The 11979-nt window shown below is 42.0% G+C and overlaps 1 protein-coding gene across 1 annotated transcript in view; it reads left to right on the forward strand.

Annotated features, from left to right (window-relative positions):
* Nucleotides 1-11979, forward strand: part of ATP10A (ATPase, class V, type 10A) — a 162312-nt gene that overhangs the window by 115247 nt on the left and 35086 nt on the right. The window contains exons 9-11 of the mRNA XM_015419655.1: nt 4578-4795; nt 6176-6370; nt 8800-9361. Coding sequence (XP_015275141.1) covers nt 4578-4795; nt 6176-6370; nt 8800-9361 — 975 coding nt within the window. The remainder of the gene's footprint in view (nt 1-4577; nt 4796-6175; nt 6371-8799; nt 9362-11979) is intronic.

Consider the following 11979-nt stretch of genomic DNA (forward strand, 5'->3'; position numbering starts at 1 on the left):
TACCTAAGAGCCTTAAAATGCCAGAACTAGCCATTCTTGAATATATCTGAAAATATTCAGGACCCATAATATTGGTATTCTGAGAATCCCAAATATCGATTTGGTTACACAAACAATACTGATACGGTCTTTTTCAGATATTTATATTGGGTCCAGAAATATCTGAATGCACATCCCTAGCAAACAGTCACAGGAACCAGAAGGCAACACAGTCATACATAGTATGTCGCAGGAGCACAGATGTTGTTCCGTGCTCCATTATAGATTCAGGCTCAATGTTCATACTAACTGAAGTGCCATGTATGCCTGTGCTGCTCCTGTGGTGTGCTGTATGCTGTCTATGCTAAATTTGGACAGAAGATATGGACATGAACAGGATAAGGGCAAATGTGATGGAGGAGACAGCCGTGCATCAGATAACATATCATTGCAACCGGAATGCAATTAGCCAGTGTTGTGTAGTGGTTAGAGTATCAAACTAAGATCTGGGTGACCTGGGTTCATTCCCACATGAAACAGATGGGACCCACATGGGATATGGCATTATTATAATATTTTGCCTCCCAAATGTTCCTGTCCAGACCAGAAAACCTAGGAGGTGAATGATTTACAGCAGCACTGTACCTAACAATGTGTGGATCCTACCAGAGCTGCGAATCAGAAAGCAAACTCCGCTCTGGCTCCATCTATTCTGGTAACACAATTGCAGCACCTAATAGCAGCAACTGTGCTATCAATGACTCATTCACCTGCAGCACGACGTGTTCCCCTCGCTGCTGTTTGGCATCCGTCGTGTTCCTGGAAACACCGTAGAGATGCTTTTACACTTACAGAAACAATACAAACTGGCTGCTGTCATTTACCTTGTAATAGATTTCAAATAATAAGCTTTTGCTGCAGGACGAGACGCTCATCCCTACATTGAGCTAGCTTGGAACATCATCTGGAAGCTTTGCAGTTACACAGTTGCCTGAAGTCGTGATATCTCTAATGCGTGATTCAGAAAATTCTTTTAATCCTCTGTCCGCTCGGTTTTATAAGTATATAAATAGATGGCTAAGAGACTTAAGCTATTTTAGTCCCTAATGAGCTTTTCCTAAGAATCTTTGTGGAGTGAGGTTTTTACAAATAATTATATCATAGCTATTTGCAGTTTAGTATTTATTGCTCTCTGACCTGCCATTGCCTGCTCTGCTGCTATTTTCCATTTAATGGCCTGTGTACAAAATACTTGGCAAAGTCTCCAACCTTTCACTGTGGGCTGTTGTGGCTGTCATATTTTTTAAAATCTTTGCAGCATTATTTTGTTTCCCTCTCACCCAGCAGCAGATAATGTAGCTAGCTTTAGGGAGAGGTGCGCTGCAGAGGGAGATTTCTAATGGGCTCCAGTGGATTTTATGAGCTGTTTGAGAGTGTAATATTCTTGTCACATTGAGCCAGAAAATGAAGGGAAGTCATGTACTGAATTAAATAACTAATTATTTTCTCTACATTAGTCATTAAAAGTTGATGTTCAATTAAAACTCATTTGTGTTATGGTTGTAATAACCAAATTGTTCATTCTTCAATAGACAAAATGTAAAAAGAAATGTGAAGAATGCAAGCAATGTTAGGGTACACTTGAACGGGACCTGAAAGGAAGACGTTGAGACCAGCCTCTTGGGCAGTCTGAAGAGCTGATTCCCAAGATGCACAAGTCTGGCCCAGAACCTGTTACAGAGTATTTTCTGACCTGCTTCAGTCTCTGGATGTAAACAGGCTTCTTTGTTTGTTGTGCAGTGGGTTATTATTATTTTTAAAGGTGCCGGTACTCATGACAGAGGCCTGATGTCAGAGCAGTCAATATACTCCATTGTACCCACCGATGTCATCACTGGGTGAGACCGAGTAGATCGTCTGCCCTGCCACTTCCTCCACAGTCCCACTTGCTGCCCTATTTGTGAAGAAGCCGGCAGAGAAGATGGCAGGTGGGACCTCAAAGACGGTAGCTGGGCAGATGATATACTCTGTCGCACCTTCTTTGCAGTCCCATCTGCAGAGGCCAGCCAGAAACAGGTGCTGTGTCTGGTCTTTGGCCAGGGCTGGGGCATACAAGCTCAACACCTTCCTAACATTTGAAGAGAGCTTCTTTGGATCAGACCTTTGGTCTCTGGACCAGCCCCACAACGCCTATTCTGGCAGTGGCTGTCCAGGATTAGAGGCTGAGGTCTGCTCCCTGAGTTCCTGCAACTAGAGAAACCAGTGGGGGCCTCCGAGATGCAAAGGGTGTGCTCTGCCCCCAAGTTCAAGCCTCTCCTTCAGTTCACCAGGCACCATCTGTAGAACTGAGTCCTGGTACAGGGGTTTATTGTCCTGCAAGCCAGGCATATCTCAAGTTGAGACCCTGTTGGTCTCAGAAATCTTGCAGTGACAACAAGAATATTCTCAATTTTATCCTCAATAAAATAGTCCACAAAGCACAGCGGCTTGTTGACTTAGGCTGGGCCTAATGCAGACATTCAGTCGATACAGTATGCAAATAAACACAGTTTATAATAAAAAAAATTGCCTAATGAAAACATGGAACGAGTACATTTTAAAAGTTAACTAAAATATTATTAAGCCTACTATCAGAATTAGACCAGTCCTCTGAACCCAGTCAGTCAGGATAGTTTCAGGACTTGTCCACGGTGTTTTAGTGCCCATGAGATTGAATTTTGCCTCTGTAGTCCTCTTGTTAGACCCAGAAAGGAGACACATGGTAATCCACAGAGTGGCCTAGAAAAGTATCCATAGTTGGAGCTATTAGCTCTTTGCTCAGCATACATTTTACAGGAAAATAGAAAATAGCAACAAGGAGCCAAAGTTAGATCAGCACAGGCAGAGCTATCTAGGTGACTTAAGAGTCTACAGTATTGGTGTGCTGCTGGGTATGAGGAGCTGCTCCATACATTCTTCTTTGTTCACTGAGAACAAAGCTGTTGATCCATGTAGCCCAGGTGCTGACTGGCAGCTGCTTTACAGACTCTTTTTAAGCCTTCTTACTTCAGATCCTCTTGGTTGGAGATGTCACATGTGTTAGAATCCAGCAGGAGTTTCAGAGGGATGGAGCTGGCTATCAGTCCAGGAGTTTCAGAGCTGCATAGCATGGTCCAGGGCAGGCAGGAACCAAATTCTGTTTGCAACAACCTAAGTTCAAAGGAACTAGAGGCGCATAACAGAGTCCCCATACAGGCCAGAAATGAAGTTCCAAAGTCAACAGGGAAGGTGCTGAGGAAGGGTACACGTACTTGGCCAGACAGAAATCCTCTCTGCAGCCAGTGTTTTATAAAGTTGGGTGCAGCCAGCTCTGTTGGCTAGTTGCTAAGCATGGAGGGAACTGATTGAGTGCTAAGAAAGTGTGCCTTGCAGCCTAGGTGGAACCCTTGAAGGAATGCTGGCACTCTTCTATAAAACAGGAACGTGAGTCTGGTGACACAGGTGAGAAGGCACTGGAGCCTATCTGCAGGGAGTGTTCCCAGCACCTTATAACATGCAAATCACATGTTCTGTTACTGACCTATGATGCATCAAACTTTTTCTTGGGGAGGGAAAGGGTGTCATTCTCTATTAACAGTTTGGTTTAGGAGGCCAAATCATGAGTGGGAATAGCACGTATCCTCAGCCATTCTAATTCCATAGCTACTTTGAGTCCAACTTTGATAATTAAGTTATCTTCCACTGAATGATATGAACTGCAGTTTGGTTCTCAAGATCACAAGATTTAAGAGTTTAAACTTTATATATCCAGTCCTTAAAGCTCTCTGCTGGTGCAGGCTCCATGCATGCTAAAGTGCTTTGTGCATTAGATGCCTTTACCAATGAAATACAGAGTGAGTGGTACTTACCTAAAAAGCCCATAAAATGTGATTATCGAACAATTTAATCCACAGCATTTCCTTTTCTGTCAATGGGTTGGCAGTAAAGTAAGTAATTGAAAGACTAATCAGGCAAGTATAACAATTGAATATAGAATTACAAGGATTTAAGCTCTTCAGGCCAGAAGACATTTCAATTATAGGACATCAAAGATCCTAAATCATTTGGGCTACGTTCTCCAAGTGACTTACTGTGCAGTGCTTTGAGAATCAGACTGTGAGTTACTATTCATGGGCCTGCTCACTCATAGCTCCAGCTTTTGGAATGGTCTTTCAGTGGAGATTAGGTGCTTGTCTTCTTTTCTGACCTTTAGGAAGGCATATAAGGCAGTCTAATTTAGGAAGGCTTTTGTTAAACTGCTGTTAGACCTTTTTATTGCTGGATTATCTATAGTGTTTTTACCTATTTATAACAATTTTCACTGTTTGAGTTTTTATTAATTGCTTTATGGTGATATTTTTGAGAGCCAGCTCTTTTGGGGGGAGGAGGAGAACACACATAAATAATAAAATACTAGTTGGATCTCTCTCTCTCTCTCTCTCTCTCTCTCTCTCTCTCTCTCTCTCTCTCTCAAGCTGAGCTGTGCCGAATATCCACTGCTTCATTTCTGTGGCACTAGTTTCGATATGAGGTTCCTCCCTTCCTTCCTTCCTTCCTTCCTTCCTTCCTTCCTTCCGTAGCAAGGCGCATAGCTATGTACCAGGAAGCTGATTCTGAGGATGAAGAAACTGCACCTAAAGGAGTAATGTTATCCCAGCGGGACAGTATTAGCAGTCATCAGAGCATTAAAGTTGTCCACAGGAACCAGAGCACAAGATCACATAGGCGTACAGGAAGCAGAGTGGAAGCCAAAAGAGCAAGCATTCTCTCCAAACACACTGCTTTCAGCAGCCCAATGGTAAGTAGCTGCCAATCTGCATTTTTACACTGGTGTCTTATGTTCTTAAATATAAGAAGAGCCCTGCTGGATTAAACTGTTAGTCTATCTAGTCCAGCAGCCTATTTGGTATAGTGGCCAACTGGTTGTCCTGGAGGGCCACAAAATAGGACAGCAGAAATCAAGGCCCTGCTCTTGATGTTACCTCCTAAACTACCTCCAGACATGAAGGCTCTTTTTATTCGTCTTCACTAGTAGCCATTGATGGACCTGTCCTCCATGCATTTGTCTACTCCTATTTTAAAGCCATGATTGTGAGTAGCCATCAGTACATTTATTGTCAGTAAATTCCACAATTTAATTACTTGCTGATCTCTCCTGAATCTATTTCTAGGGGTGTGCAATAAAACTTCGGGTTTTTTCCCGATTTGGGTCTACTGGACCCAAAAAATATCAGTACTCCTGAATATTCCCAGATACCAGTATTGGTATTGTATTGGTATTCGGGTAAATATTTGGGAAACCCAAATTAATGTGGCTCCATTATACTGTATGCCAAGTTGTGCCTTGGTGGTGCCATGGCTCAAGCACAAGCCTTCTTAGTGTCAGCCCCCTTCTTACGGAACAGTCCTCTAGAACAAGCAAGGCCATTCTTAACTTTCTGGTATTCTGGAGAGACTGTGGAAACCAGTATGGCAAAACTGTGCTAGTTCCATGTGGGACAGAGCAATACCATGTATGTGAGACCACAATTGCAGTTTATGCTGCTTTTGCTGGATTTTGTTGGTTTGGCATAGATTTTGCTTTTAATTTGGTTATGTGCTTTGGGTCCCACTTTGGTGCTAGGAGAAAGGGAAACTAGACATTCATTAATACAGAAACAAGAATTACTTCAGTTTCTGGACTGTACCAATTCAGACTGCTAGTGAGGAACTGCATAATTAGATGGAGTCAACCCCCCCCCCAAAAAAAAACTCAGACCATAGAAAAGAAGGAGGAGGAGGAAGAACAGGAAATAGTAGTAGGAATAGTGGTGGTGATGGTGGAGAAGGAGGAAGTGGCTTTTATACCCTGCTCTTCACTACCCAAAAGAGCCTCAGAGCGGATTACAATCTCCTTCCCTTCCTTTCCCCACAAGTGAAGTGTTTGCCAACCCCAGGGAAAATAATCCTACCCCTATTGCATTCTGGGAAAATGTCATTTGTAAGCAAAAGACCTAGATTGGGATGTTCTTTGGGGTAAGAGGAAGCGGGTTGGTTTAAAGACCCAGGTGGGTTTATCAAAGATACGCTTGATAGAGCACATCTGCAGAACGAGCTCAGTCCGGTGGAGATGTTGAAAGGCAGCGTAGAACTACACAGACCTGCCAATGATTCACTTGGCCTTTCTTTTTAATTCTAGGAAAAAGATATCACTCCTGATCCAAATTTGCTAGCAAAAGTAAATGAATGTGCAAGCTACCTAGAGATCATGAGAAGCCATTATCATCCATTATCCCAGCTTTCCCCTGAACTTTCAGACATCTTTGACTTTTTCATAGCTTTGACTATTTGCAATACAGTGGTAGTTACGTCTCCGAATCAGCCACGACAAAAGGTAGGTCGGGGGGGAGACAATGTAAAGAAAGTTACATTTTCTTCAGGATTGGTTTTCATAGTCTCATCCTGTGCATCTTTATTCAGAAGGAAGCCGCATGGCGTTCCATAGGGCTTACACAGGGCACACCCATATCACCAGCTCTTAGACATATACTCAGGAAGCTAGTATTACTGAATAATAGGACTCACTGCCAAGTAAGTGTGTATTGCACTGCAGCATTAGTATCATTACATTTCATTACAAATATGTTTTGTTCAGGGCCCTGAAAATCTTACTGGTGCTCACATTTCATGATCCCTTCTGAGGTACCGTAAGGATGATTTTATGTGGAAAGAAGTGCCTTATGGATAGCAACTATTTTAAATAACGGGATTGTGCCTGTCCCTTAAGGGTTCCCAGGGTTCATGTAAGGAAAAGAGGTTGCAAAGAGACAGATGTGAAGAAATAATTAAGCTGAACTCTGTCACATTAACATTATATCACATTTTCATTCGCCATGACCCGCCCACCCCAAACACACACACGGACATTTCCATAACAGTCCAGCTTCCGTTGCTGAAGGCCAATTCAGACAGTCACCTGCTGAGAAGATACCAGTCATAGAAAATTTCACCCACTCACACCCATGAAAACTTTAACCACAGCAGAGACTGCTTGAAATTAAGCATTTGCTCTTGAGAAGTGGTAATTTGCCATGGGGGCTAAAATGTTCAGATAAAGATGAAATCAGTTCCTCATTACTCACCCTCCCCAAACAACATACTACCCTGACTCAGTGTTATTTTTTTTTAACCTTGGCTTTGTGTGTGTGGGGGGGAATGTGGAGCCTTTGCCTAGTTTTGGGTTTTTTTTAAAAAAAAATAGGCATTTAGCATTATTCTTTGCTCCAGTGGAATGGCTATGATAATATGTTACAGCAAAGTAAATAAGAGCGCTATGATAACCTAAATGATTTATTGTACTCTGGTTGGCTAAACAGTGCAGAGCTACTCCAGTCTATCCTATATGATAATATGTTACAGCAAAGTAAATAGGAGCTCTATGACAACCACTGTTCCCTCTAAGCTAAGTTAGTGTGAGCTAGCTCACAGTTTTTTAGCCTCTGGCTCACATATTTTTGTCTTAGCTCAGGAAGGATGGGTCCAGAGCAAGCTAATCTATGCAGCAGTCAAATCCATTATTCTTTGCTCCAGTGGACTGGCTATGATAATATGTTACAGCAAAGTAAATAAGAGCGCTATGATAACCTAAATGATTTATTGTACTCTGGTTGGCTAAACAGTGCAGAGCTACTCCAGTCTATCCTGAGAATGGACTGACTCCGCATAGGATTACACTGTTAATCCATCTTCATCAGATACCTGAATATATTGAATTTCCTTGTTCCATTTCATGCCATTGGTTCATCACTCTCAGTATTGCCTCCTCTGACTGGCAGTGGCTCTCCAGTGTCTTGAGTCAGGCCTCTCCTAACTTCAGCTGCTTGAGATCCTTTAACTGGAGATGCCAGAGATATAACCTAGGACTGTCGGCATGCAAACCATACATTCTGTCACTAAGCTGTGGCTCCTTGCCAAGGCATGGCTCATCCTTCCCGCCTGCCATGAGCTTGCCTGTGTGTGTCCTCATTTGGCAGATGTATGGAAATGGGAGAGGAGTATCAATAGTGGGCTCCAAAGGCAATAAAATGATGAGATGAGATACATATTGTGACATCTCTATGAAAGATAAAGCATCCATTGGCAGCAGAAGAAATTGGCAAAAACATCAGCATTAGGAACCTAATTTAATATCTGTACTGAGTAAGAAAACCTTTGTCTTGATTCAAGTGTACACAAAAATAGCTTCATTTAACTCATTTTTTAAAATGGAACATACTATATACATTTGTAGCATGGTTTTTTTAATGGTTGTGAAATTTGGGGGGGGCAGGATGTTATTAGAAAGGCAAAATCGAATCTCTTTAAAAAATAAATGCCTAATCTTAAGGCTTCATGCCCACTGCAGAAATCCCAAAATGATTTTTCTCCCATTTCCCAGTAAGCGGGCAGGAGAAAGGTAAAGCATACCTAGATTATCATTAGAAATTATTTAAAATTTATTTAGGTAATTAAATTTTTTATTAACTTGTTTTTTAAAAAATTTGTGCCCTGCCCTTCAGCCCAGGGGCTCTTAACAGTATAGGCTGGCTTCTATTCCTTTCCCTAATGGCAGTATCCTCTTTGAAAGTGTTGATGACTTTTTAATGGTATACCACACGTGCAGATGCCCATGTTGCAATATCACCACTGGAAAATTCTTTTGGTTTATGTTCAAACACCTCATAATTGTAGCAAATATGTGCTTTGCTAGTTTGTATTGTTAGATATACATGTCCCACACGTCTCACCTCTCTCTCTCCCCCCCCATGTTGGTTGTTTCTCAAGGTTAGAATCAGATATGAGCTGAAATCTCCAGTAAAGACCATAGAGGACTTCATTAGAAGGCTCACGCCCAGCCGCCTGACCTCTGGCTCTAACAACAGCAGCTCCTCAAGCCTGGCAACTAGCAAATCAACACTTCGTGCTGGTTCTAGTGTTATTTCGTCCACATCTGCAGAGAGTACTTTACTAAAACTGGAAGAAAAGCTAGCTAACTCCTCCCAGATGAATAATAACGGCTATAGCTCTCAGCAGGCTAAATGGATACCGGGGGATGAACCTGTAGAGGGGGAACTGCGGTATGAGGCAGAGAGTCCAGATGAAGCTGCCCTTGTCTATGCAGCTAGAGCATATGACTGTGCTTTGGTTGGCAGGCTGCCTGACCAGGTATCCATAGAGCTACCTCACCTGGGGAGGTTAAACTTTGAACTCTTACACATTCTGGGCTTTGACTCCATCCGGAAGAGAATGTCCGTGGTGGTCAGGCATCCTCTCACCGATGAAATAAATATTTATACTAAAGGTGCAGACTCAGTTATTATGGATCTACTTCTGCCCTGTTCGTCAGGTATAGCACTTTCTTGATTTATTTCCTGTAATGAAATTTATAACAGTTTAAGGTTGCCTTTCCCTGCCATAGTCTAAATGGATCTGTCCAGTGTTGTAAATTTTAAGGAAGTATGTTCATAGTATCTTCCATTTTTATGGTCTCTTGAAGAGCAGCATCTTAAAAGGAAGTCTTTGGCCCTTTCTACCTAGATAAATCTAAACAAAACAGATCAGTTCTGTGAGCTTTTCCAAGTACCCAAAGTCTTTTTTAGGGTACCTTCTTCCAACATGGATTAGTTAATATCAGTTTCGTTCATTTATATAGGAATAAATAATATTCCTTCTAATATTGGAGACATTAAGGATTTTGCATTGCAAATCCCCCTCTATGCATACCTCATTTAGCCTCCTTCTGTAGCCATCTCTATGATTCTAGGGTACTCAAGACCATTACTCTCTCCTTCAGCATAATTATTTGGTCATTTGAATATACATTGAATGTTCCTTTGAAACCAATGTACAGTGCAATCACGTGCATGGTTACTCCAGTCTAAGCCCAGTGATTTCAATGGACTTACACTGCAGAAGCTCCACATAGGATGGCACTGTTACATCCAAAGCACAGTTACACCTTTGTGAGGCAAAACACCCCTGCCCCCCCAAGGGTTAATGTGAATGGTAAAAGGCTTGTACCATCCTGCAGGTGTTACTACATAGCCCTTATTATTTTCAAGGCCAGAGCTGGAAATGTGGTAATTAGCTTCTCATGAGAACCTGCAGCCCACAGGATGGGAGGAGGGAGACCAGGAATGATGAGGTAATTTTCTGGAAGGTTCCAGCAAGAGTGTGTCCTGATTGGGTGTCATCATCAACTGATGCTGCTTGGCCGAAAAACTGTAATTGAGCTAAGTAACTGGAAAAGGAAGCTAGCTTGGATTCTGATGGACTGAAGGTCTAGAGTTTGATATGCTTATATTGCAATAGACAGCAACATAGAGAACGCTTAAGCTGTGACCTTTGATTCCTGGGCTTAAAGTTTGTGCTATCTAATGCAAGTCTTGGAAACGTGTTAGGTAGTTAAGCTAGGTTTTCTTGTTTTTCTGCTGTATGACTTTAGAGCATTGTGTTGCCTGTAGAATAAATCCTTTGTCTTGACAGAAATTAAACAAAACTTCATTATTTTAAAAAAAAAATAGAAAAAGGTTTGGTTCCTTGTGTACAGCAGCCCTGGGGTTCAACTTTGTACTCCTTGACAACCTTCCTAAGTCAATTGATGTTTAGAAGTATGTAACTCTGCTTAGGGCAGCACTGGTTGTTAACGAAGTCCCCTTGTTTCCATTACTAGCTTTAGTTGAATTGAAGCCAATCGTTTTGCTGTTCTCATGTATTGTGACCTGCTTAGAATCATTTTGTGAAGGTGAATTCAAGCATAATAGAGTTGTCTGAAATGCTACGATGCCAGAGATGTTGGAGTTCCTAAACAGAGTTACACCCTTGTACATCCATTGAAGTCACTTGATCATAGCAAAAAGTAATTACTGCTGGTAGTTTGTTCTCCACGTTTTCTTGGTCTTTACACCACAGAGCTTTTATGCTTGCTAGGTTCAATCTCTTCCCTTTGGCTGTTTTGACAGGTAGATATGAAGGTATTCCTTATAAAGAGAGAGTTTGCCCCTGTTTTTACAATGAACCTGACTCTGTGCAACATATTCTTTTTCGCTGTCCACATTACACTTTGCAGCATCATTCTTTGATCTGTCCCCTTCTTTCTTCTGTAAAATTCATGACTAATAATGACTTAGGTTTTTTGCTATCTGACAAATCTCCTGAAATTACTGCTGCTGTTGTTGAATTCTTATAATGTGTATGGAAGCTGAGGGTTGTTGTTGTTCAGTCGCACAGTCGAGTCCAACTCTTCGTAACGCCATGGACCACATCACGCCAGGCCCTCCTGTCTTCTGTCGTGCTCCGGAGTTTTCTTAATTTCATGTTTGTTTCCTCGATAACACTGTCTAACCATCTCATCCTTTGCCGTCCCCTTCTTCTTTGACCTTCAATCTTTCCCAGCATCAGGGTCTTCTCCAGTGAGTGCTCCCTTCTCATTTCGTGGCCAAAGTATTTGAGCTTCAGCTTCAGTAGCTGGCCTTCCTGGGAACAGTCAGAGTTGATTTCTTTTACGATTGACTGATTTGATCACCTTGCAGTCCAAGGGACTCTCAAGAGTCTTCTCCAGCACCACAATTCAAAAGCATCTATTCTTTGGCACTCAGCCTTCCTTAGTGTCCAACTCTCGCAGTCATACGTTACTACTGGGAATATGATTCCTTTGACCATACGGACTTTTGTTGGCAGGGCGATGTCTCTACTTTTTAATATGCTGTCTAGGTTTGCCATCGCTTTTCTCCCAAGGAGCAGGCGTCTTTTAATCTCATGGCTGCAGTCACCGTTAGAGACTGTAATACTGAGAATTATTTTTTTTCTTTATTAGACAGGTGTAACTCTGTTTAGGACTGCAGTGAAATATTGAAATTCCCAGAGTTAGCGTAAGGAGCATGTGCAGTTTTGTCGTGACCTGACTGGGCAACTGTCAGATTGGAATGGGTCTAGGGGAATGGTGAGAATTGACAAACTAGAGGG

This window comes from Gekko japonicus, unplaced genomic scaffold (assembly GCF_001447785.1).
Source record: "Gekko japonicus isolate JY-2015 unplaced genomic scaffold, Gekko_japonicus_V1.1 scaffold1304, whole genome shotgun sequence".
Taxonomy (NCBI): Eukaryota; Metazoa; Chordata; class Lepidosauria; order Squamata; family Gekkonidae; genus Gekko; species Gekko japonicus.